This window comes from Mastigoproctus giganteus, chromosome 14, assembly GCF_048544385.1.
Source record: "Mastigoproctus giganteus isolate SK-2022 chromosome 14, ASM4854438v1, whole genome shotgun sequence".
Lineage (NCBI taxonomy): Eukaryota > Metazoa > Arthropoda > Arachnida > Uropygi > Thelyphonidae > Mastigoproctus > Mastigoproctus giganteus.
In genome coordinates, this window is record NC_143588.1 from 98136206 (window position 1) to 98158700 (window position 22495).

The window sequence follows — 22495 nt, forward strand, 5'->3', positions numbered from 1 at the left end:
TGGATATGGGGGGGAGAGATTATTCTCTACATTCCTTGGGGATGTAGAGAATAATCCCCCCCCCCCATATCCAATTTTATTAGACCCCTAAATTTAACTCTAAAGTCCAGCTATAGGACCAAAAGAAATAAGATTTCCCACCGGGTTTACAAAATAGATATTGCCATCCTCAAGAATTATTAGCGAGTTGGAAAAGAAGCTTCTTATATCCAAAATAAAGGTAATCCCTGTTGATTTATAACATAATAGAATATAGGAATTATCGAGCACTTAATAGCTCTCAATTATCAAATATATATATATATATATATATATATATATATATATATATATATATATATTTTTTTTTTTTTTTATTTATTTGTTTATTTTTTTTTTTTTTTTGTGCACATAGAAGCTTAAAAACTTGCTGTTAAAATTACTTTTTCAATACTGTACGTGTAGAAATCTTACTACTGGAACTAAGTCTGAGATACGAATGAACCCTATTGCTTCTGGAATTCGCCTTAATTTTTTCAATGACCATGGACACAAAAAAGCGGCTGACCAGTGCAACTTCTCAGTACAACACAGCAACTGCGTAATACCGAGAAGTTCTATTCAATTAATCCTTTTACTGTAATCCCTTTAGCTTTTATTCGTGTTTGCTATCCTACAGCACAAATTTTCATTCTTCTGCTACTTTTTCTATTGCACGTTTCATTATTATTATCGTTGTTTTTAAGAAGAAAAAAAAAATACATTTTACAATGGACAACTGGGTAATCAGAACAAAAAGGCCGAGGAGTGACGACAATAATATTGCTACAGGTACTTCAGAAACTAATAAGGTAAGAAATATTATATGTGAAAACTTGGGCACTAACGTTATTTTAAGTGTAGTGGAACCACCAATTTCTAGTAGAGCCATCATATTCCAAATCAAAAGGAACGAAAAAGAATAGAAAATATCAAGAGGAATTTACGAAGTACGGCACCTACAGTGTTGTTGATGATGAGCAACGTCCCGTGTGCGTAATACGCCACGAAAAACTGGATAACGAAATCATGAAACCTGTTAAATTAAAAAGACACTTGCATTCTAAACATCGAGAGCTAATGAAAAAAAAAAAAAAAAAAAAACCGTTTTTCAAAAGCCACGCTGACGCCATACAAGGTCAGAAATCTTTCATGAAGAAACATACAGCAGTTCCTTATAAAGCTTTAAGAGCATCGTTAGAAGTTTCGTATTTGATAGGAAAAAATTTGAAATCACATGCTATTGCTGAATCCCTTGTTCTCCCTGCTGCAATAAAAATGATTCAATTATGTATGGAGAAAAGTACAGCAACGATTTAAAAACTGTCTCTGTCCAGAGACAGTCTCGCGGCGTATTGCAGTTATCGCGGACAACATAAAATTCAATTTATTAAATCGATTGAGAGAAAGTAATTTTTGCAATGCCAGTTAGATGAATCCACAGATATTTCAAACCTTGCTAAACTAATTGTATATGTCAGATACTGCTATGAGGGAGGTATTTTGGAGGATTTTCTATTTTTCAAAGCTTTGGAAGGAAGAACGACGGGCGAGAATATTTTTGATGTTATAAATACTGTATTTTCTTTCAAACAAATAATCTGTTGTGGAAGAACTGTGTTGCGATTTGTACTGATGGTGCGGCTGCATTAACAGTAGAAAATAAAGGTTTAAAAGGCAAAGTAAAGGAAGTTGCTTCAAATATAGTTTTTAATCATTGCATTATACATAGGGAACATTAGTAGTGAAGGAAATGCAAACTGATTTGCACGAAGTTTTAAAAAATGCAGTAAGTGTGATCAACTTTATTAAAAGTAGAAGCTTAAATAGCAGACTTCACTATACTTTTTAATAATGAAATGGAATCCGCTTATGACACGCTTCTTTTATATACGAAAGTGAGGTGGTTTTCCACTGGTAAAGTGTTGCGACGTCTTTTTGAACTCAAAAATGAAGTTTTATTGTTTTTATCAGATACAAATCAAAAATGGCTTGGAAAGCTTAGTTACCTTGATATATTTGAAAAACTTAATGATTTAAATTTAAAGTCTTCAAGGAAAGGGAACAAATATATTAATACTCAATGATAAAATAGAAGCTTAATCTTTGGAAAACTGAATTTGAGCGTAATAACATTGAAACGTTCCCATGTTTTTCTGATTTTATTAATAGCAGCAATATTGACATCTTACAATTTAGAGATATCATTGACACCCACTTGACAATGCTAATTAAGAAAATTTCCAAACGATTTCATGTTTCTCCAGAAAAAAAAGTTGTACTGGATTCGTGATCCCTCCCTGCTTTTGATATTTCTTCATGTCCCGAAACTACCATTGAGCAAAAGGAAGATCTTATCGACCTGTCGTGTGGCGAAGCATTACGTGCTCGTTTGAACACTACAACTTGTGAAAAATTTTTGGCTTTCTCTTCGAGACGAGTATCCAGAATTATCAAAAATGGCGATACAAACATTGCCTCACATAAATATGTAGACCCTTTCGGGAAAGGATCTACATATTTATGTGAGGTTGGTTTCTCAAATTTAACAGTTATAAAAACAAAACAGCGTTACAGAAGGTGACATGAGATTAGCAGTTTCAAATAATATTGGTTATTCTGGCTCATTAATTGTTTTGTAATTTTAATTGAATAAGCATTGAAATTAGCATAATTGAAGAATTGATTTGTTGCTTTTACTGTATTCAGTTAAAATATTAAACAATTATTTTAATGTGTAAATTAAAAAGAAAGATGTTTTATTCCTTTCTCAGCACTCGAATAATATTTTCTACTATATAATTTATAAAATGCTATTTTTGTTTTCTAAATATCTGCCCATCGGACCTCGGTATTTACATTGGGGGAGTCGCGTCAATTTTATATTTAATAAAGGGGGTCGCGAGCGAAATAAGTTTGCGCGCCACGGGGCCCGGATATTCAGCAGTTATAGAACGATTCTTTTACACCTCCGATTAATCGAAAGTTTATTTTCGGCGAGTTCATTATGCGTGAAGTGTCTAAACGAGATCTTATCTATTTGATGTGGAATAAGTTATGCGATTACATGCATTGTTTTTTTTTTTTTTTTTTTCGTATTTTCTTTATATATATATATATATGGGGGCCCACACACAAAAATAAACTATTTTTAGTAGTAGTACTGGATTCTTTTCTGCTCTTCAGTTGGTCAGGGCAGATTGCCAGCACTTCTCGCGACATGATGACGTTATTAGTTCTTAACTTAGTTTTGCGTAAATGTCAAGTAGTTTGAGTTCTTCTTTGCCGTTTCTATAATTAAAGAAAATTCATGTTAAGATTTTAATAATCGCTGCTCTCTTTCAATCTTCGTTAGAGTTAATGAAATCGTTTAACCAATGCTATTTATAGATATGTGATAGTGCAATGTGTGTGATATTTTCGCTATCTTCGACTGATATGTTACGTGCCTGCCCACTACTCCAGCGTCTCTCTGCTCGATTGAAAATACAAGGCAGTGATGAAATCCCGATCCATAGTAATCATCCCCTTCAGACTTGTGCGCCTTTCTTTCATGTATTTTGCTGCACAGTACGTGTTAGTTTGCTATCACGCTGAAAGAGGGAAATATTGTATGTAAACAATGCATGCTGTTTTTTAACCGAGAAGTTCTCTTTTAGGTCTAATTTAATAAACTATATCCAAAACACTGATTTTAGAATTCAGCCAATTAAAAACGAACAACTTTTACCAATTCTATCCTGTATAAGGGAAAAATATAATTTTTTTTTTTTTTGACGACAGACATGATATTCAATTATTTAAAAATCATGATAATCAATTATAAAAAAATGTATAAGGGAAAAATATAATTTTTTTTTTTTAAATGACAGACATGATATTCAATTATTTAAAAATCGGAACGTATGCTCGTTTATATATACTGTTCCATACTTTTTATTTTTGAAGTGGGTTACAAATCAGAATATTATCTTTCCTTTGACGTGAACTCGGGTTCGCGTCGTCATATTGGTGTCATCCCAGTTGGTTTAACCCGATTATGCTTTTAGAGACAGCAATAATGTATTTTTAAACTTTTTAACATCCAGTTGTACCAAACCTGTGCGAACTGCCCAGGTGACACCAGTGATAGTTAACTCATAGAATCGGTGTTTTTATTCGCGAGTCTTAACCCAATTGCACTTAATTTTTTGGAAAGTTTCGGCCATTATTTTTATTTCTTAAATGTTCCCCTCTCCCACCTTAAGCATTTCAGTTTCCTCCTACCCTTCCTAAGAAATGTGCAACTTTTCTTAGTTTGTGTGACAGTGTTGTTAATTAAGCATCTGAGTATTGTTTTTGAGTATTATGTAGTCGGTTATTTTTCAGGTAGAACCAAACACTCTTGATTTCGGAGGAAAGTTCTTTAATCAAAAAACATGCGCTTAGGGGAATCTTGTCAGAATTATTTATGGAGAGAAGAGCTGGAAGTATCTGATTATTAGAGTAAAAATTAAAATAAAAAATATACAGTACATAAATAAATTTTTCTGTTTATACGCCGGGAAGACCCAAACAGTCAGAGGAGTTCACAATATAGACAGAATACAAGAAACAGCACCGTATTCAGCAGTCACGGGCTTGAACCCCAGTCACTCAAGGCATGTGTACTTATGCACCCGCGTGCCTGACCACTAGGCTACGGTGGCCTCTTTCTGCTTATTTTACATAGATTTTCTGCTTATACTTAGATGACGACATTTACGTGAAGAGGTACAAGAAAAGGTGCGATTGCATGCATAGCAGAAGTTTAAATAATTAATCATAGCCGTGTTGCCCATTTGCGATTTTTCTTTAAGGCACAATTATTGCATCGTTAAACTGGCGGAATTTTTTTTTTTTTTTTTTGTTATGAAGTGGAATCACACTTTAGATTTTACAACTGCCCAAAACTTGTAACTGAATTTTTTTGGAGAAGATATTTTGATTTAATGGTCATCATTCTAATAATTCATATATAATGTTATTTAATACTCGTGAATGTGCCATGCCTTCTTTTGATAAAACAAAACATTTGAAGCGGATTCCGATTTGTGTTATGCATCTGCAGAGGCGGTTTTACTAATAAGTAAAGGATACGTGTCTGCAGATGGACACTATTTTCGAATCTTATTGGGACATATGAAAAGTTGTTGGGTGATGGGAGGATACATACTTAAAGATGACACGCGGATGCTACTTCTGTTCACTGTTAGTCTATTCTGATGGTTGTAATTGATTCTAGTTTTAGTAGGACGTTGTGCAGTCTTCCTCCGTAACTTTGTTATTCGTAACTGTATTAAAAAAAAAAAAAAAAAAAGTTGACCTGAACCCAGCTATAATTGTATCGCAATCACGTATTCTCTCGGCCCATTCCAAAGTCGCTCAAATCGTGCACCTTTGTTTTGCGTTTCTTGTCGATAGCTCGAGGATAAAATGGCGTTAAGTTAGAATACTGTGTATGCATTATATATAATTATTGGTATTAACAATCGCCATGATTTTGCTTATTAACCGTAAATGTATTGTATGTTGTGTGGGCTGTAAACCCCAAATAACAGGGGGGGGCGCACCTTCCGATCCTAAGATCGGCTAACTACAAACTCAAGTGAAGAGGGCTTTAGAAAAATTTCCAACCAATCGACGTCAAACCTCTCCAAATGAGCGAAAGGCTACAATGTATCGTGCTTAACTAGGTTGCCACAGAGGGTTAGTAGCATTAAATGCCTCTCCCTAAATAAATGCTATATAGTTATCGGAATTGTGGAGTGGTCTGGACAACCACTATAATGGTAATTACACCATTAATATCGTTTTCTACTTTAAATTGCTTACCTGTTGCCTTAATTCTGTTATACTTGGAGAATTAAAAGAATTTCATTATCAAGTTATTAATGCAGTTGAACCTTCAAATTTTGGCATTTCATTATCCGACACCCAAACCGATGTTACAGCTGTTTTTAGGAAATGGGGGAATCCAGTAAACTACTTGAGAAAATCCATAAATCTATTCTGAGCTGATCATGCCGCATAGAATTCTACCACAAAACCATAAAATATTATCGATGGACTATTCAAAAAATAACTTGGTTCGCGTTTCTTAAATTAAAGCGTTAGGCTTACTCAGTTCATTCCCTAAACTTTTAGTGAATGCGTATTTGTAAATAGCGTCGACAAAACAACTTTCATTCAATTGTTTCAGGTTAAATGCCGCTTAAAACAGAAGTATGTAGCCCAGAGCATTTTAATGGTTCTAAATTCACCAAAACTGTAAACTCTGGGTTTTGGTTTACATGATCAGTCTGGGGTGCGAAAAAAATAATAATAAATCGACTAGAAAACTGATTAAATATTAAACTCTGTGCCGGATTCTCTCTCTCTCTCTCTCTCTCTCTCTCTCTCTCTCTCTCTCTCTCTCTCTCTTATTTTTATTTTTACGTATAGTAATTACTGTTGATCTGAAATTGGAGTCACACTTCGATTAAAGTAAATGAAGGAAAAATGCAATTCTTCTAGTGGGGTGAGGAAGTATCGATACGCAAATGTGATTGATTTTAAAAAAAATCGCCATTTTTTTTTTTTTTTTTTTAAATCAATCCTGTGCACCAATATCAGAATATCATGCCTGGTGAAACTTTGAAAATTTTTAATTGTAACAGTTTTTAATAATAATTAAACCCTGGCTTTTTTATAATCATGGTTTCATAATTATAGCAGCTTTGTAGATGAGGGGTAATGACGACCTATTAAAAGCAGTATTTTATTTATTTATTATTTATTTTTTTATTAAAACGTGAACAGTAGATACATTTTCAACAACTATTTACATTTCTTATTAAAAGCATTAGCTTTTAACTAAAGCTAGATATCTCGCTCGTCTGTTAGATCCGAGCTAGACGTGTGGAGTTACAGGTGCACGATTTCAGCGATGCTGAATGTGCTCTTAGTTTACTCGGTCTACACAATTGAGACGCCCAGCTGTAACCAAAAGTGTTTTCTTTGATTTCTCCATTAAATTCAAGAAATCTCTATTAGTTATCATGGAAACAAGAAAAATTCCCGTTTGTTTAAAACTAATTATATGCATGTGTTCAGTGGCATGTCTCGCGTACAGTTCTTGAAGCTCGCCGGCTTTATGATAGATAGGTAGCAGCGCCTCCAGTAGTTACTCTGGCTTATTGATAATGAAGCGTATGGCACTGTTGACCAATAGTTGAAGTGCATAGCGGCTTCAGTTGTTATATCCTCTGGGATTTTTGTATTATATTATTGATTGGTTGGAATACAATGGTTAAATCGCGCAGTTTTTTATATATTTTTTTTATTTTTGTGTGTTAGCATTGTGTAATGCGCATATTGGCTTTACCATGTTTTCCCCCCCACTGCATTTAATAACTTGGCTCTCACTGGATGGATTTTTATGAAATTTTTTATTTGGGTTTTATAAAAAGATTTGTTAAGTCATTCCAAATTTCATTAAAGTCGGACCTATAGAAATCTGGCAATTATTTCTGTAAAATACAGGCCATCCATATACTGTACTGTAATTGTGGCTGAAGTGCTGGATGTGCGGTAACGAAAGGTTCTTGTTCTGTGCTAAAAAAATTATTTTATTTATTTATTTTTTTAGGTGCATAATACACCTATTGGCTTTGCCATTTGCATGTCAGCTCGACAAAAACTGAACTCCAAATGACAGACTTTCATCAAATTTTATATTTGGGCCTTTTATAAACCTTGTATTTGTTGAATAAGCTCTGCAAAACTAACAGTGATTTGTGCTTAATCTATTCCATCCATAAAGCCGAAATTCCAAATACCTGTTGTTGAAAATGGTTTCTTTGAATTGGTCACGGAAAATTCCAGAAATGTCTGTTGCACAATTAATAAAAATTCATGATTAGTTAAGCCTAATTATATGCACATGTTGATTGAAATGTTATGAAGAGATAGTAATTGTACCTTCATGCCTTCATTCATCAACAGTTAAACCATTCATGCTTATTGGACCAGTGTGATTCATTCCCTTCCTTTCTAGTGTTTAAGTATGGAGGGCTTTATTCCTTTTCTTTGCAGTGTTTGCCATTGACTTCTTGTAACCCCTTTTGTGACTTGATTGTAGACTAGTTTATATCCACTGTAGGCTTCTGTATTAACTGCCAATTTTTGTGCATCACTTCTATTTTTCTTCTTTGCCATGTCTCATCAGTTCATCTGATATCCATTTAGGTCTATGCCTTGAACAGTATCTTTCTAATTGGTATAAAAAGCTTAGTAGCTTCTATGATTACTTCCCTTAATGATTTCTTCTCATTTAGAATTTGCAGGATTTTCTCTAGCACAGCCATATGAAGCTATTGAGACTGAACATTGTCAATGAACTAGTATCAAGAAACTAGTATCACATACAGAGCAGACACACCAGAATATGTTTGCTCTTAGGTACAAAAAGATCTCTCCTTTATTTTGAGATTACATTCTTTCAAAGTAAGAGTATCATATGTGTTTTGCTTATGGTTTTGCACACTTTCACTTCTTTACCCTTTATTGTGCATTATGGACAACTTTTAAAGTTATTGTCGTAATCATCTGTGTATAATAATAATTCTGAAATAAAGCATTTTCATATATGTTTGGCCTTCTACCCCTAGAATGCGTTCCAGAATGTTTTTCCACATACTTTTGAAATTCTCTGCATATTTATATATCACTCTATATTTATCAGTACCATGTCTAGAAATTTGGGGATCCTGGCCAACACTTTTCTGTAGACGAGGGGTGGGCAACAGCCGACCCGCGACAATGTTGAATCCGGCCCCCTCGGTAAATGCATAAATATAGAAAATCCATACCTGACTACACTCGCCGTAAACGTTCGGCTTAATTCGGTTCAATTGGGAATCGTGGCCAGTACAACAGTAACCAAGTGATTCTACGCAGCGTCAAAGAGTTATTTCCTAATTATTATTGTAGCATCGATCGAACGAAGTTCCTTTGGGTTTGACTTCTTATTGAAAAAAATAATATTGGTGCGAGATAGTTTGTTTTATGCCTTTTCTAATTATTACAATTTTTAATTTAATATAATTTATAGCCCATAAAATGAGCCAATTAAAAAAAAAAGAAAAATTGATGCCGAATGCCGCATTTTCAATGATAATTAGACATTCAGATATTTTTTTTAAAAATACATTAATAATTTGGTAATTCAAGTAATATAACATTTTTTAGGTTCTGATTTTTTTTTTATTAAATCGTTCAATCTATTCCGGCCCGCATCATGATGTGAAAATTTCATTCGGCCCGCTGACGAAAAAAGTTGCCCACCCCTGCTGTAGACATAAATATGTACAAAAATTTATTAATAAAAATTAATATCTATTACACGATTGCAACATGTTAAGAAAAATATAAAATTAACTAAACACAACATGGAGAGATATACTGATTTAAGTGAACAACCATACAATGTATGGCCTGGCAGAGGTAATGTGCAGTAGTGCAAAGTTCACTATGCAGTCTCCAAAACAGCTGTGAATTCTGCATGCTACAGCATACATCCTCATGACTGGTTTTGGGTTTGCATGCTATGTAGTTTAAATTTTACAAAATATTATAATTGTGTTTCTTGATTATTTTTATTATTACTAAATGGACCTCTCTGCAGTCCTTGGGTTATTGGGCTGCCCTGTTCAATTGAATGATTTTAATGTGATATATTGTTTATTTATTTATTCACACAAGGGGTGATCATTTAATTTGCAGACTGGTGCAAGATCTTTTCTTAATTGTTATCATCTGAATCTTCTATGGATTTCTCCTTCTCGAAATATCCTCCCTTGAACTTTACATACTTTCGGCACCATTGTACCCATACATTAAATGCTTCTTTCAAGCTATTTTTTGAAAGACTGTGTAGCTTTCATTGTAGCTCAGCGAGCATTGTTGTGTCATATGTGAAATGCTTGCCTTTCAGAGCTTCTTCAGATGTGGAAACAGGAATAAATCACACAGGGCCAAGTTCGGTGAATAAGGGGGATGTGGCAGAAAGTTTGCCACCTACGGCAGTGATCACTGCCTGTACAATATTAGCTGTACAGGGCATTTTTCTTGATGGAGAAACCACTTCACACCGGAAAGTTTGGTCACAGCAGAATATGGCTGTCCTACCAAAACACTCATTACCATATGCTTCATTTATCTCTTTAATTGTTTCTGATGCATTTAAGCCCAGTCTGACACATTAACAAATCATATATCACTGTTCAATCAGTATGCTTGACATGATACTTGCGAGGCGCCTCCGTAGCCAGGTGGGAAGGAGCAGCAGTGCATAGCACACGCTTCTTGATTAGACCGGGGTTCGAGCCCGTCACCACCAAATACGGAGGACGCGGAAAGGTCAGCGAATGACCACCGCATATTCCCGGAGCAATATGGCCTTAGTTGCTAATGCTCCTAAAAACAAAATAACAACAACATGATACTTGCTTCAAAACGATCATCAGTGATACCCGCCTAAAAGTCCCTTCACGCGCTAGCTCGGCAAGTACTGGCATGCGCGCACACACACACACACACACACACACACACACCGATCAGGGAGAGTGCCTCTAGTGGCAGTTATGGAAAGTTCATTCAGTAAACAAAACCTTGCACCAGTCCTTGAATTAAATGATTGCCCCTCATATAAATTTAATTACTATGGTAATTCAGAAAGTAACAGCAATTTTATTATAAACAATACATTTGGTATATGTTCCTGTTTTTTTAAAATTAGTGTTGTAGAAGTTTTATTTTTGTGTGATGAACCCTTTACTCTGTGCAGTTATCCAAGTTAGTTCTTTCCATTTGATTATCATCATGAAATCAATTCTTTTTGCATGCTGATGTCTAAATTGAAGGAGTCTGATCAGGCTATTGGGGAGGTGATGTTTTGTGATTTCGTGTACTAACATTCCAAATATAAGATTTATAATATCAGTAGTTTCTGAGAGTCGCATGGCCCAGCATTTTAATTGCAACAAAATTCCATTATTCAGTATATACTGTCCTTCTTTTAGATAAATAAATTTCTGTTTATAGAACAGGATGACTGCATAAGATCATAGTTCACAACACATGGACTTGACCACTTTGCTAAAATTGAAGTTCATTTTTCTTTTAATTAATAGTTAGATAACAGATAGTCTCAAAAAGTTGAGTTGAATTTTATCTGTGAAGTGCTAAGTTTGTACTTTGCAAGTAGTGTTGATTATGGTTTTTTCTTCCTTTGTTTTCTGTTCTTAATGGGGCCATCCTCATCTCTAATTTTCATCCATATCATAGAAATTCATCACCCTATATTAAGTGTTTTAACCCCCCCCCCCCAAGTTATTTTAGTAATGAATGTACAGCACTGCATCTGATGTTTGCATTTTTGAGGTCATGATATTAATCCTTCTGCCTTGAGGGTGATTGTGTCTACTGCCCTAACATTCAACCTAAGACTGTGCAGTCCTCTACGGACGATTGATATTCTGACAGGTATTGCTGTGCCCTCTTGGAACTGCTACATTGTGTTTTATGTAAATTGGGCACAAACTACCCTCTTTATTAATTGGTTTATTGAATGTTTTTTCATTGAGAAATTATCTATGGTTTTTCATCAGTGGATAACATTTGCTCAGGTAGATTTTGATATGTTGAAAACAAGTCACAATTATGTGTGCAGAGAAGTTACCAGATGTGACATCAGGCCACCATCTGAATTCCAAGCCAAGACTCATGTTTGTTTCTGATGTACTACTGCTGAACAGGCAGGTCCATGACGTGTGTGAGAGACACACACACTTCTGGCCCAGTAAGTACACTCCCCACGGAGCAGGGATGGAAGTAAATGAGGTGTGTATTCTGCAACCCACTGGACTAAGAGGCTGATCAAACAACACAATCCAACACCACATCATGCAGGTGTTCATCACTGCACCGATCAGCTTTGCTGGGTACAATATCTCCTGTACCTACACATGGCAGTGTTGCTGTAGTCTGGTGGACTGTACAACCCCCCCCCCCCACACACACACCAATGTGTATCCAGTAAAATTGCTTATTTTATGAATTGACAACTTCTGCTTTTGATAATTTTCAGAACTGCTTTTCAAATCATTATCCTTAACCTTTTATTAGTTTGGTGAAGGCCATTTTGCTCCTCTTTGCTTCATTCAGCCTGTTCCCTTCATTCTGCAGTAACTCAGTGATTTTCAAGATAATTTTTTTGATATAGCTGTTAAAAATAAGCAAAATCCATTGAATGGGGTAAAAATGTGCAACAAAGCTCACAGTAAATTGGATATATATTCACACTACTTCAGGAAGGTTAATATGGAGAGGTGATTAGATTAAACCATAAGGATGCTATTTTCAAAAATAGCATATTGATATTTGATGACATTCTAGAAATGGACCATTTTTTGGGACTAAATTGTGGAAAAAATGTTGACTGTGGTTCTAGAGTTTATATTTAATAAAATTTTAATGGAAATTCATAAATTATACAAACCTCTAAATCTTGCTATTTAGATGCTGGCTTCTTGTGTATCCTAATGTTATAACCTACTGGTTCTGATTTCTATCCAACCACATTGCGGAAAAGGGTTGGATTCAAATCCTTGCAAAAGGAATTTTTATGACCTTATCTTTCTTCACAATGTGGTGCCTAAGTTATTCTAGTTGAGAGTGACACACCATAAATTTGTGCTTTTTTTTTATATATATATAAATTATTCAGAAAAACATGCAAACAACCAAAGAATAAAATTTATGGATGTGATAAATAATACAATTTCTTACAAAGCCTTAATTTCCTTGGTCCAAAAACAAATAGTAACAAAGTATTCTTGTGCAAGATTCAGTATGTCAAAATATTTTGATCTGGGAATTTCTAAATGTCTGTAATAATTAGACTTTGATATTGTACAGATTGGAGTTCCTTAAGAGCATATGGTGTGCTGTCTTTTAGTCCTTTGAATTAGATTAGCTAATTTTAAAAAACTTTAGCATATAGAATGTAATCAGAATAGATTTCATTTATAGTTTTGACTGAATATGCAGAAATTGCAGTGCATCTCTCTCTCTCTATCTCCATCTGTGTGTGTGTGTGTGTGTGTGTGTGTGTGTGTGTGTGTGTGTGTGTGTGTGTGTGTGTCAAAACCCAGTAAACTAGTTGGTTGTTGACCATGCAGAAACTACGTAATAAACGGATGCATTCAATATTGTGTATAATAATACTTCTCTAATTGAAAAACTGTAATGGTGAAAACACATTGCACAAAAATACAAATGAGAAGTTGCTGTATTCAAGAAATTGAATTAAACTTATATAATAGTTTTCACCCAATTAGCAAGCAATAGAAGCGAGTTAGTATCACAATTCTGTGTATCATAAAGCAGTGGTATTTTTTTTCCCTTGCATGATGCTTAACATTTTTAAATACCTTAATATCTTGTCATATCTCTAACTTAATTTTTTTTATCATTTATATTTTAGTTAGCATAATATAAAAGGTTATATGAAAATTTAAGAAGCATCTGATTGTTTTATAAAAAAGATTTCTTTTTTTTTTTTTTTGGAAGGTTAAAAAATCATTTGAATGCTAAAAAAAAACTTACATTTCCCCATAACTGGCCAAATAACTTAGTCATAAAACTGAATTCACTGGAAAATTTTAGTTACTTTAAAGGCAAAGATAACCATATTTTCTGGTGGCAGGGTGGGATTATTGAACGGTTGCACTTCAGTAGCTCCCTCATTTTGCTTAGTCAGTTTAATTGATTGAAACTTCATTTTTGTTATCTACTTATCTGGTATACCCTACCACTTAAATTTAATAGTGGCATTCTTGCATTGTTTCCCATAAACATTGTACATTGCAATTATAAATTCATTGTGCGTAGGATATTAAGTTCAAAATTTCATCTATCCATAATATATTAATTAGAAACAATGAAATAGTGAAAATTAGTGCAAAAAGTTGTTCCCCCCTCTGGTGGTCAATACATGGGTGGAATTCGATATTTAAATATTTCAGAAAATATTTTAATTTCTTTTAATACAGTTCAGAGTATTTGCTGATGTGTGCATTTGGATATTATATTTATATATATATATATATATGTTTGATAACACTTATGTAAGTGAATAGGTTATTCAGGTTTCGTTGTATTTTTGTTTATTTTTGTACCTTTATACTCATGTTCACACGACCATGCCTCCTTGTTTGTGTCATTTGCCATGTTCTTGCCATCGATCGATGCTGTGAACCTGAAAATTGGCGGTAATCTTCATGAACACGGTTTTGAAAATGTGCTGTTCTACATGGCTTGCTCTTGTGACTGATGTCCCGTACCTGAACCTGGTCTGATGGAATGGTTGATGTCCTGTGATTGATCTGGTGTGGATTGTCATTGACTGCAGGCTCCAAATGAAAAGAATTCCCGTCCACCAAGCATAGAGGATGATGAAGATGGTCACCTGATCTATAGGCATGGGGACATCCTTCAAGACAGATGTACTCATCATTTCGTAAAATATTTAGTTTAATACTGTACAGATTTTGAGAATTATGAAACAGCCGATTAAATTTATTATTGCTTATTGTAATTGCTGAAGGTTTAATACTGACAGTTTCATTAGAAATTTAAAAAAGACTGAGTCAGTTGAGAATTTTTAAAGGAATAAGATTTGACGAAAGTCATGTTATTCCTCTTCAAAAGACACACAATACTGCAGAAGTGACTCAAGGTGTGTTGAATTCATAGAAATGCACTGTTACATGAGTAATCATGTATTGTGCTCTTTGGCTTTTAAATTCATTCACTTTCTTAACTTGATTTAATCTGATTCAGTTTAATCATACATTTGTGTTCCTTTAGTCACTGAAATAAACCTACAATGTTAATTTTTTATAACATGGCATTTTAAGAATTAAAGTAGTCTAGTGTAATAAGTATTTATATTGTAAAATTTAAATATTAACATAGGAGAATCTGAGTAATTTTATGCTTTACTAAAAAAAAAAAAAGTTAATGCTTACTCTAGTTAACTTTAATTTTTTTTTTTTTTAATTATAATTTAGAATATCATTGATTTATACAGAAAAATGTTATAGTAATTTGATTTCCTATAAATTAGACTAGTATAATTTGCTGCTGAAATTAGATGCAACTTTTAGAATTCAATTCTTAGATTGCATGCTATTAAAAATATCAGTTTTTTTTTTTTTTTTTTTAACATATGATTACTATATAGAATAAAACCTTAAATATAGCTTAATTTTTGTTAAACTATTTAGATAATTTTAAAGTGTTGTTAGATATAGTGCATATAAATGTTCTTATGTTCCTTTTTAGACAAGATTCTTACTACTCTCGGTGAAGGTACATTTGGCAAAGTAGTAAAAGTAGTAGATGTGCACAAGTAAGTATATAAATTATACCAAATATAACCTTTTATTTTTATTAGATATTTAACTTGCCTCCTTATTTTTATTATTACTTTTTTCAAAGTAATATACAGTACACTTTTAAAATAAGTGCAAGGCATGCCTCTAGTCTTTTTTTCCATGGATTGAAACACCTTTCAAATGGCCTTGTTGGTATACTATGCAGATTTGGTACAGGATCATAAAAAAACTTTTTTTTTTGATAATTCCTACAAGTATGCATCTGTTGGTGAGAGTTGGATATGGGTAGTTATTTCCTTGTGGGATAAGCAGATTCTTTTGAGGTGTCACTTTAGGTCAAGAGTCATCCTCACCATACAGGATGTGCCTTGTGCCATTCATTGAAATCACTGCACTGCATTTTGACAGTAATAATGACTTCTCATTCTCAAAGTGAGACGAATGGTCCTTTGACTGAAATTGCACACCATATTGTCATGCAGTTGCTGTGCAAGTACTTTACAGCAAGTTCGTTTAACTGAATGCCCTGTTTAGCTGATAACTAGATGTGTTTAAGAAAATTCACATTTTCATATTGCTTTGCTGTGGTGGAGTGAAGGTTGTGAGTAGTATAGGTCTCACTGGCTTTTGTCATGACCTGATATGAAAAAAAAAAAAAAAAAACACCTAGCATATGCACCATTCTTAAGAGTACAAAATTCTTTCAGAACATAGTGTTGTTGGGTGTTTTTTTTTTTTTTTGCAGAATTTGTTCATAGATCGCTCTCACAGACATTCAGTAACACTTCTTTCGCAGTGGTCTGTTTGCTGGTAACATTCTACTAGTTTAGGTTTATTAGCCACAAGGATATGTACTTTGTTTTGATGGAGGTTTTTTTTGAAACTCATTATCATCATACACCATTCTGATTGAAAAATGACTTGACTTATCTCAAACCCATGCACTCTAAGATGTGCTGCTACATATTGGTGGAAGAAATTGACACATTTGTGTTTTCAGTTAAAACTGAACTACTAGTTGAATTTCATTCAAAGAAGGCAGTAATTTGCAGTAACTCCTAGAAACTTTTCTGGAGAGCAGAAGTAAGTCATAGTACTTTACATGCTCATGAATGGCAGAGAAGTTTTCACAATTGGGCAGAAGCCTAAACTTGTTTAGGCTTCTGCTCAAAACAAAGAGAAACTGCTGTGCAGAGAAGATTTTAGGTTTTTTTCAGAACTCATTGAAGAAACAATATCTCATTTATCCCAGAAGTTTGAAGTGGAAGGTTGTGTAAGGGGACGAAAACAACCTTGTGTAACCAGTGTTCTCCAGAAAACAGTCCTCAGAGTTGTAGTGCAGTGTAGTTCAGGAAAGTCAACAAGAAAAAGCAGCATGTGAACTTTGAATATCTTAGTGTTCTGTTTATTAAATGGCTCAATTGAGTTTGACACTGTTTCCATACAAGATTACAGTGTTGTATAAGTTTTCCAGAAATGGTAAGTGGAGAAATGTAATGTTACACAACACCTTGTTTTCACATGAAACTTATTTTCATTTGGGCAAAAAAAAATTTCCCTGCCAGCTCGTGAGAAAAGCAACCATGAAGGGATAATGACCATGTGGGTAGTGTGGTTTAATTGTACTCTTCTTAAATGAAACCTAACTCACACTGGTACTTGCATATCCTCTAGGACAGTGGTTCCAACCGGTGGTTTGCGAACCACTAGGGGTTCATGAAAGTGTTTCAGGGGGTTCGCACTAAAAATTTAGTAATGGCGTCTGCTTAAATTTACATACACTGGTGTGCAAAACTTAAGGACCAGTCAGGTTTTCACCTGTAGCTTCTCATAGGATTGGCCTGGATATGGGAAAAGCATACCAAAGGAACCTCGTGAGGTACAGAAATGAAGGAAACAACACCGACACAACAATGGAAACAAAACGGTACAGAGGGACTTTATTCAAAAATGGCAACATAGCACTGGCTGTCATGATACAGATGCATCACTGCCAAAGATGGAACAAAGGGAAGAGGTGGTACTCAGTAGGAGATATGGCCACCCCTAATATCGATGCAGGCTTTGCACCGCATGTCCATACTTAGAACAATGTTGTTGATAAGTTCTTGCTGTGACATCGTCCATTCCTCTGTCAGTGCCATCTTCATCTGGTGAACATTTTCTGGTGGGTGCAGACATGCCGCTAGCCATCTCCCCAGAGTGTCCCATATGTGTTTGATGGGATTTAGATAGTGGAACGGGCAGGCCAATCCATACGAACAATGTCCTCACTTTCCAAAAGCATATCAACAGCTGCAGTGCGATGGGGTGTGTCGTTATCATCCATAAACATGAACTTGGGGCTAATGGCACCTCGGAACAGACTCACCCGGGGAAGGATTACCTCAGTACAGTAGTGTGCACTGGTTACAGTACCACCTTCCATTATCTGGAGTTGTGTATGTCCATCCAAGATAACATCTCCCCAGACAAAAACACCTCTACCACCATATCAATCCCTTTCAGTGATGTTTGCAGGGTGATACTGTGTGCCAACCTCTCAACAGATTAGCTGACGTCCAGAATCACTACTGAGACTGAATCTACTCACATCAGTAAAGAGTATCTTACCCCATTGTGCTGCTGTCTAGTCCTTGTGTTCGATGCACCACTGTAAACTGTGTCTCCGATGGGCAGGTGTTAAAGGGACACAGCATACTGGCCATCGGGCAAACAGTCCACCTTTATGGAGTTGCCTGGCCACAGTAAAACGTGATATCCTGCATCCTGTGTAGCTGGTTTGCAATGGATCCCGTTGTCTGGTGTCAGTCCCTCTTGGCCTGTAGCAGTATATATAGCGGTCATCATTGGGCATTGTTTTTCATGGATGACCACCACTGGTCGTTTGAACAGCTGTACCTGTCGTTCTGCAGGCCGACCACGCACGTGAGATGATGCTATGGGTGATACCAAACTCTGCAGCCACACTCCTCACACTTAGAGTTTCCCTTGGCACCTCCGTAGCCAGGTGGGCAGGAGCAGCAATGTGTAGTACACGCTTCTTGATTAGACCGGGGTTCGTGCCTGTGACCACCAAATACGGAGGATGTGGAAAGGTCAGGGGATGACCACCGCATATCCCCGGAGCAATATGGCCTTAGTTGCTAATGCTCCTAAAAACCAAATAACAACAACAACTTCGAGTTTCCCAATTATTCGACCCCGGGTAAAGTCATCCAGTGTTGTCTACTGGCCATTTCATTGTCTGTAGCACTGTATGAAATCAATAGAATGTCTGTAACAATCGTGCTCACCATTCGGTAATTTGCATAATTCGATAACTGCTGAACTGCTGCTTTTATCTGTTTATGTTACCCCTCTTATCATGATTCAGATTTTTGCATGTGCACCAGATTTCTACTGAACGGCCACAGTTATGCAAATCACCACAGGCTATTTTGTTTGATTTTGTGGTTGTAACCCTTAGAAAAAGTGTTGGTCCTTAAGTTGCACACCAGTGTAGGTATATTATTGTAAACTACAAAATATAACTAATAATACAAAATAAAGTGAATTAAAATTAAATAAAAAGTAAAGAATTGCCAAAGAAAGAAACTACATCCCACAATTCCTTATAATTAGTTTATTATCTTATAGTATATCATGTTAAATAAATATGTTTTCCATACCAAATTTTTTTTCATCCTCAAGGACCATTGTTATGTATAGGTACTTTTCTTTTTTTAAAGAACATATAGTACTTAGTACCATTGCATGGGTTCGTGGTTGAAAAGATGAAAGAAGATAACTTTTGACATTAGAATTGAACTTTTGTAGATTGTAATTTTCAGGAAATACATATGAAGGAAGGTTGTTTCAGAAAACAGAATTTGAATGAATAAATGAGTAAGAAGAAAAGTTGGTTCTGTGAGTTTGAACTTGGACAGTAGAAGGAAGTTGACTGGTTGCAGCATGTGTGTTCGGACTTCTTTGAAAGAGAGAGAGCAGGAATTATAGAAACCAGTTCAGAAGAACAGTGCCCATGCAAATTTCTGTTTCTGCTACATGTCTTTTCTATAGATAGGCATGCAGCAGAAACAGAAATTTGTGTCTATGAGACAGAGAGAGTGGAGACTCTTTTACAGATAAGACATTAATCAATCTAACTGCTCTCTTTTGAATGGAAAGTCTGAGAGAGGTTTTGGGGGTACCGCCCCAGATGTGCGAACAATATTCCATTATAGGATGGATTTGCAATTTGTACAGAGTGAACAACTGTTTGGAAGAAAAGTAACGCTGAGAACGGAAGAGAAAACCTAGTTTTTTAGATGCAGAGAACACAATATTTGTAATGTGCTTTATGCCAAGAGAGATTATTAGTCAGGATAATCCAAGATCTTGCCTGGAAATTGGAGCGTCATTGGAGATAAGCATAGGAGCAGAAGAATCCTTTTTGCGAGATATAAGACAGGACTGAGTTTTAGAAGGATTGAAATTAAGTTATCTTTGCCCCACTGGAAAATTAACTGGAGATTAGCATTTAAGGATTTTGCATTGGATACTCGAGAAGCTGTTTCAGCAGGGCAAGGTTTCTCAAACAGGAAGGTGCAATATGCTATAGTCAGCAAAACTATGGATAGGATTTCTGGTCAATGGAAGGAGGTCATTAATATATACAAGAGGAAAAGAGTGGGAGAAAGAACTGAATGTTGGGGAACACCAGTTAATGGAGAAGTTAGAAGACAGAGCCGTCTGCCATCACCTGCAATGAGCAGTCAGAGAGAAAACTGGATACCCAATTACAAAGCACAGTAACAAACCAAAGGATGGAAGCTTATTTAGAAGGCCTTTATGCCAGACACGATCAAAAGCCTTTGAAAAGTCAAGAGCAATGGCTTGAGTTAAAAATAAACTTTTTATTATGCTATATGGGTTTTTAATTTCTGACAAGTCTGTTTCATTATTTTTTTCTGAATTTAACTTCATAACTTGTTAAAATAGTAGATTTTAGAATTTCTTACTACAGAATCTAACTAACTTGACTATTTTGTGTATAAAATCTAAACAGTAGCATTCATAATAAAGAAAAACTTCTTTCTTTTCATTCTACTAGCCAACAGGTTGCTGCACTGAAGATAATAAAAAATGTTGACAAATATCGAGAAGCAGCCAAACTAGAAATAAATGTTCTGAAAAGGCTTTATGATTCTGATCCTGCTGGACAACAGTAAGTGACTACATTAGTATCTTCGTTGCATTAGTTGGAGTGGTTATTATAAACTGGAGTAATTTAGGGAGCATACAATAGTGATTTGCATTAAAGTTTTCTTATTTGTCAATTTTCTTATTTTAGTGTTTAAAGAATCTTACTTTTGACAATCTTTTTAAATTCCCGAATATTTTCCAGTTCATGGCAACTGAGGAATAAGCTGGGCAAGATTGATGTTAGTTCTGCCCAGCTAGTAATGAGTTCTTAACTCTGTAATAGGCACCTCTGTAGCCAGGTGGGCAGGAGCAGCAGTGCATAGCACACGCTTCTTGATTAGACCGGGGTTCGAGCCAATGACCACCAAATACGGAGGATGCGGAAAGGTCAGGGAATGACCACCGCATATCCCTGGAGCAATATGGCCTTAGTTGCTAATGCTTCTAAAAACCAAATAACAAACAACTGTAATAGTGGCAGGTGACCCTAGGAAATAACATTCCAGCATTAACCATTAATCAGTGATTTAAAAATTTGAAATGTTTTCTGCATTCCTAAGTATAGTGAAACTTTTATTGTAGTAGTTTGAAGTGATTTTTTTTGGGTTTTTTTTTTTTTTTTGAATGGTTTTCATGTGGAAATTGCATGCAAAAACTTGTCAGTTTAACCACCACAGTCTTTGCAACTACAGTGGATTCCGGTTATTTGGGCCACCGGTTAATCGGGGCAGCCGTTTATTTGGGGCAAATCTTAAAAAACAGAACCCAATTGAGAAAATTGCCAGGGTATATTACTTCTCTTGATTGGGACAACATGCCGTTTAATCGGGGCAGGAGATTGCTGCACTGGAGATTACCCTACGATTTTCTCTGACCGAACCACATGGTTCGGTCTGATTGTGGAGGTCACAACAATAAAAAGGTCATAAAACAATAAAAACAATTAGCAGTCACCTGTTTATTGGGCTTTTCTGTTAGTGCAATCTATCATAAATGAATAGTAAACTCGATCTTATTGAATTTGCGATAATACCAACAGCTGGAATTCTGTGGGTTATTGTGGTGAAATATGTTTACACTTCCATGGAATCTTCAATCATATAAAAAATTAATTTTCAGAATCTTCTCTTCATTCCTATTTTTAAAGCTTCGTAAAATTGTTACTCCGTTCTCACTTGTGCATATCGTGTTACTTGCAATTTGTGTGTACCGTGTTCTTTGTCATTGATTGCTTATCATTTTACTGTTTTAAATGTTAACCCCCACCCACAAATGTCAGTGAACAGAAATGTCAACTAGTTAGTATGTACATATTACAGTACGTATTAATTATTCAGATTTTCACTTGTATTCTTCCGATTTTCACGTATCATTTAATTTTTTAATTGGTAAGGTAACAAGGGTAAATTTGTGCTTAATATATCTTTACTTTTATAGCCTGTGGATAATATTCCTCCTATTTTCGCTAATTAGAATCGCTGTTTAATTGAATTAAAATTCAATTCACAAACGTGATCACAATTGTCCGGCGCTTACTACACATTGTACAGTGAACGGTACTTTATTGTAACATGATTTGATTGTACAGTGAACCAGTTGTAAAGCGGGGGGTTCATTGTATTTTTAACTTTTTTTACGTGGAACTTCGGATAATTGGGGCAGCCGCTTAATCAGGCCAAAATGCACTAGTCCCGATGCATCCCAATTAACCGAAATCGACTGTATTTGGTTTTTTGCTTGAAGAATAATGTGATACCAGACACAATGATTTTCTTGAAATCTCACATGCAAAATTTGCATGTGAGATTTTAAACTATGCAAAATTTGAA

At 35.1% G+C, this 22495-nt stretch overlaps 1 protein-coding gene across 3 annotated transcripts in view; it reads left to right on the forward strand.

The window, feature by feature from the left end:
* LOC150075423 (serine/threonine-protein kinase Doa-like) overlaps positions 1-22495 on the forward strand; it is a 195194-nt gene that overhangs the window by 86398 nt on the left and 86301 nt on the right. For 2 of the 3 annotated variants that reach the window (XM_090389233.1, XM_090389234.1), the window contains exons 4-6: positions 14492-14585; positions 15427-15493; positions 20575-20688. In XM_090389233.1, the coding sequence (XP_090245359.1) occupies positions 14492-14585; positions 15427-15493; positions 20575-20688 (275 nt within the window). Of the gene's footprint in view, positions 1-3325; positions 3589-14491; positions 14586-15426; positions 15494-20574; positions 20689-22495 lie in introns of those variants that run through there. The other variant, XM_090389236.1, reaches the window with a different exon arrangement.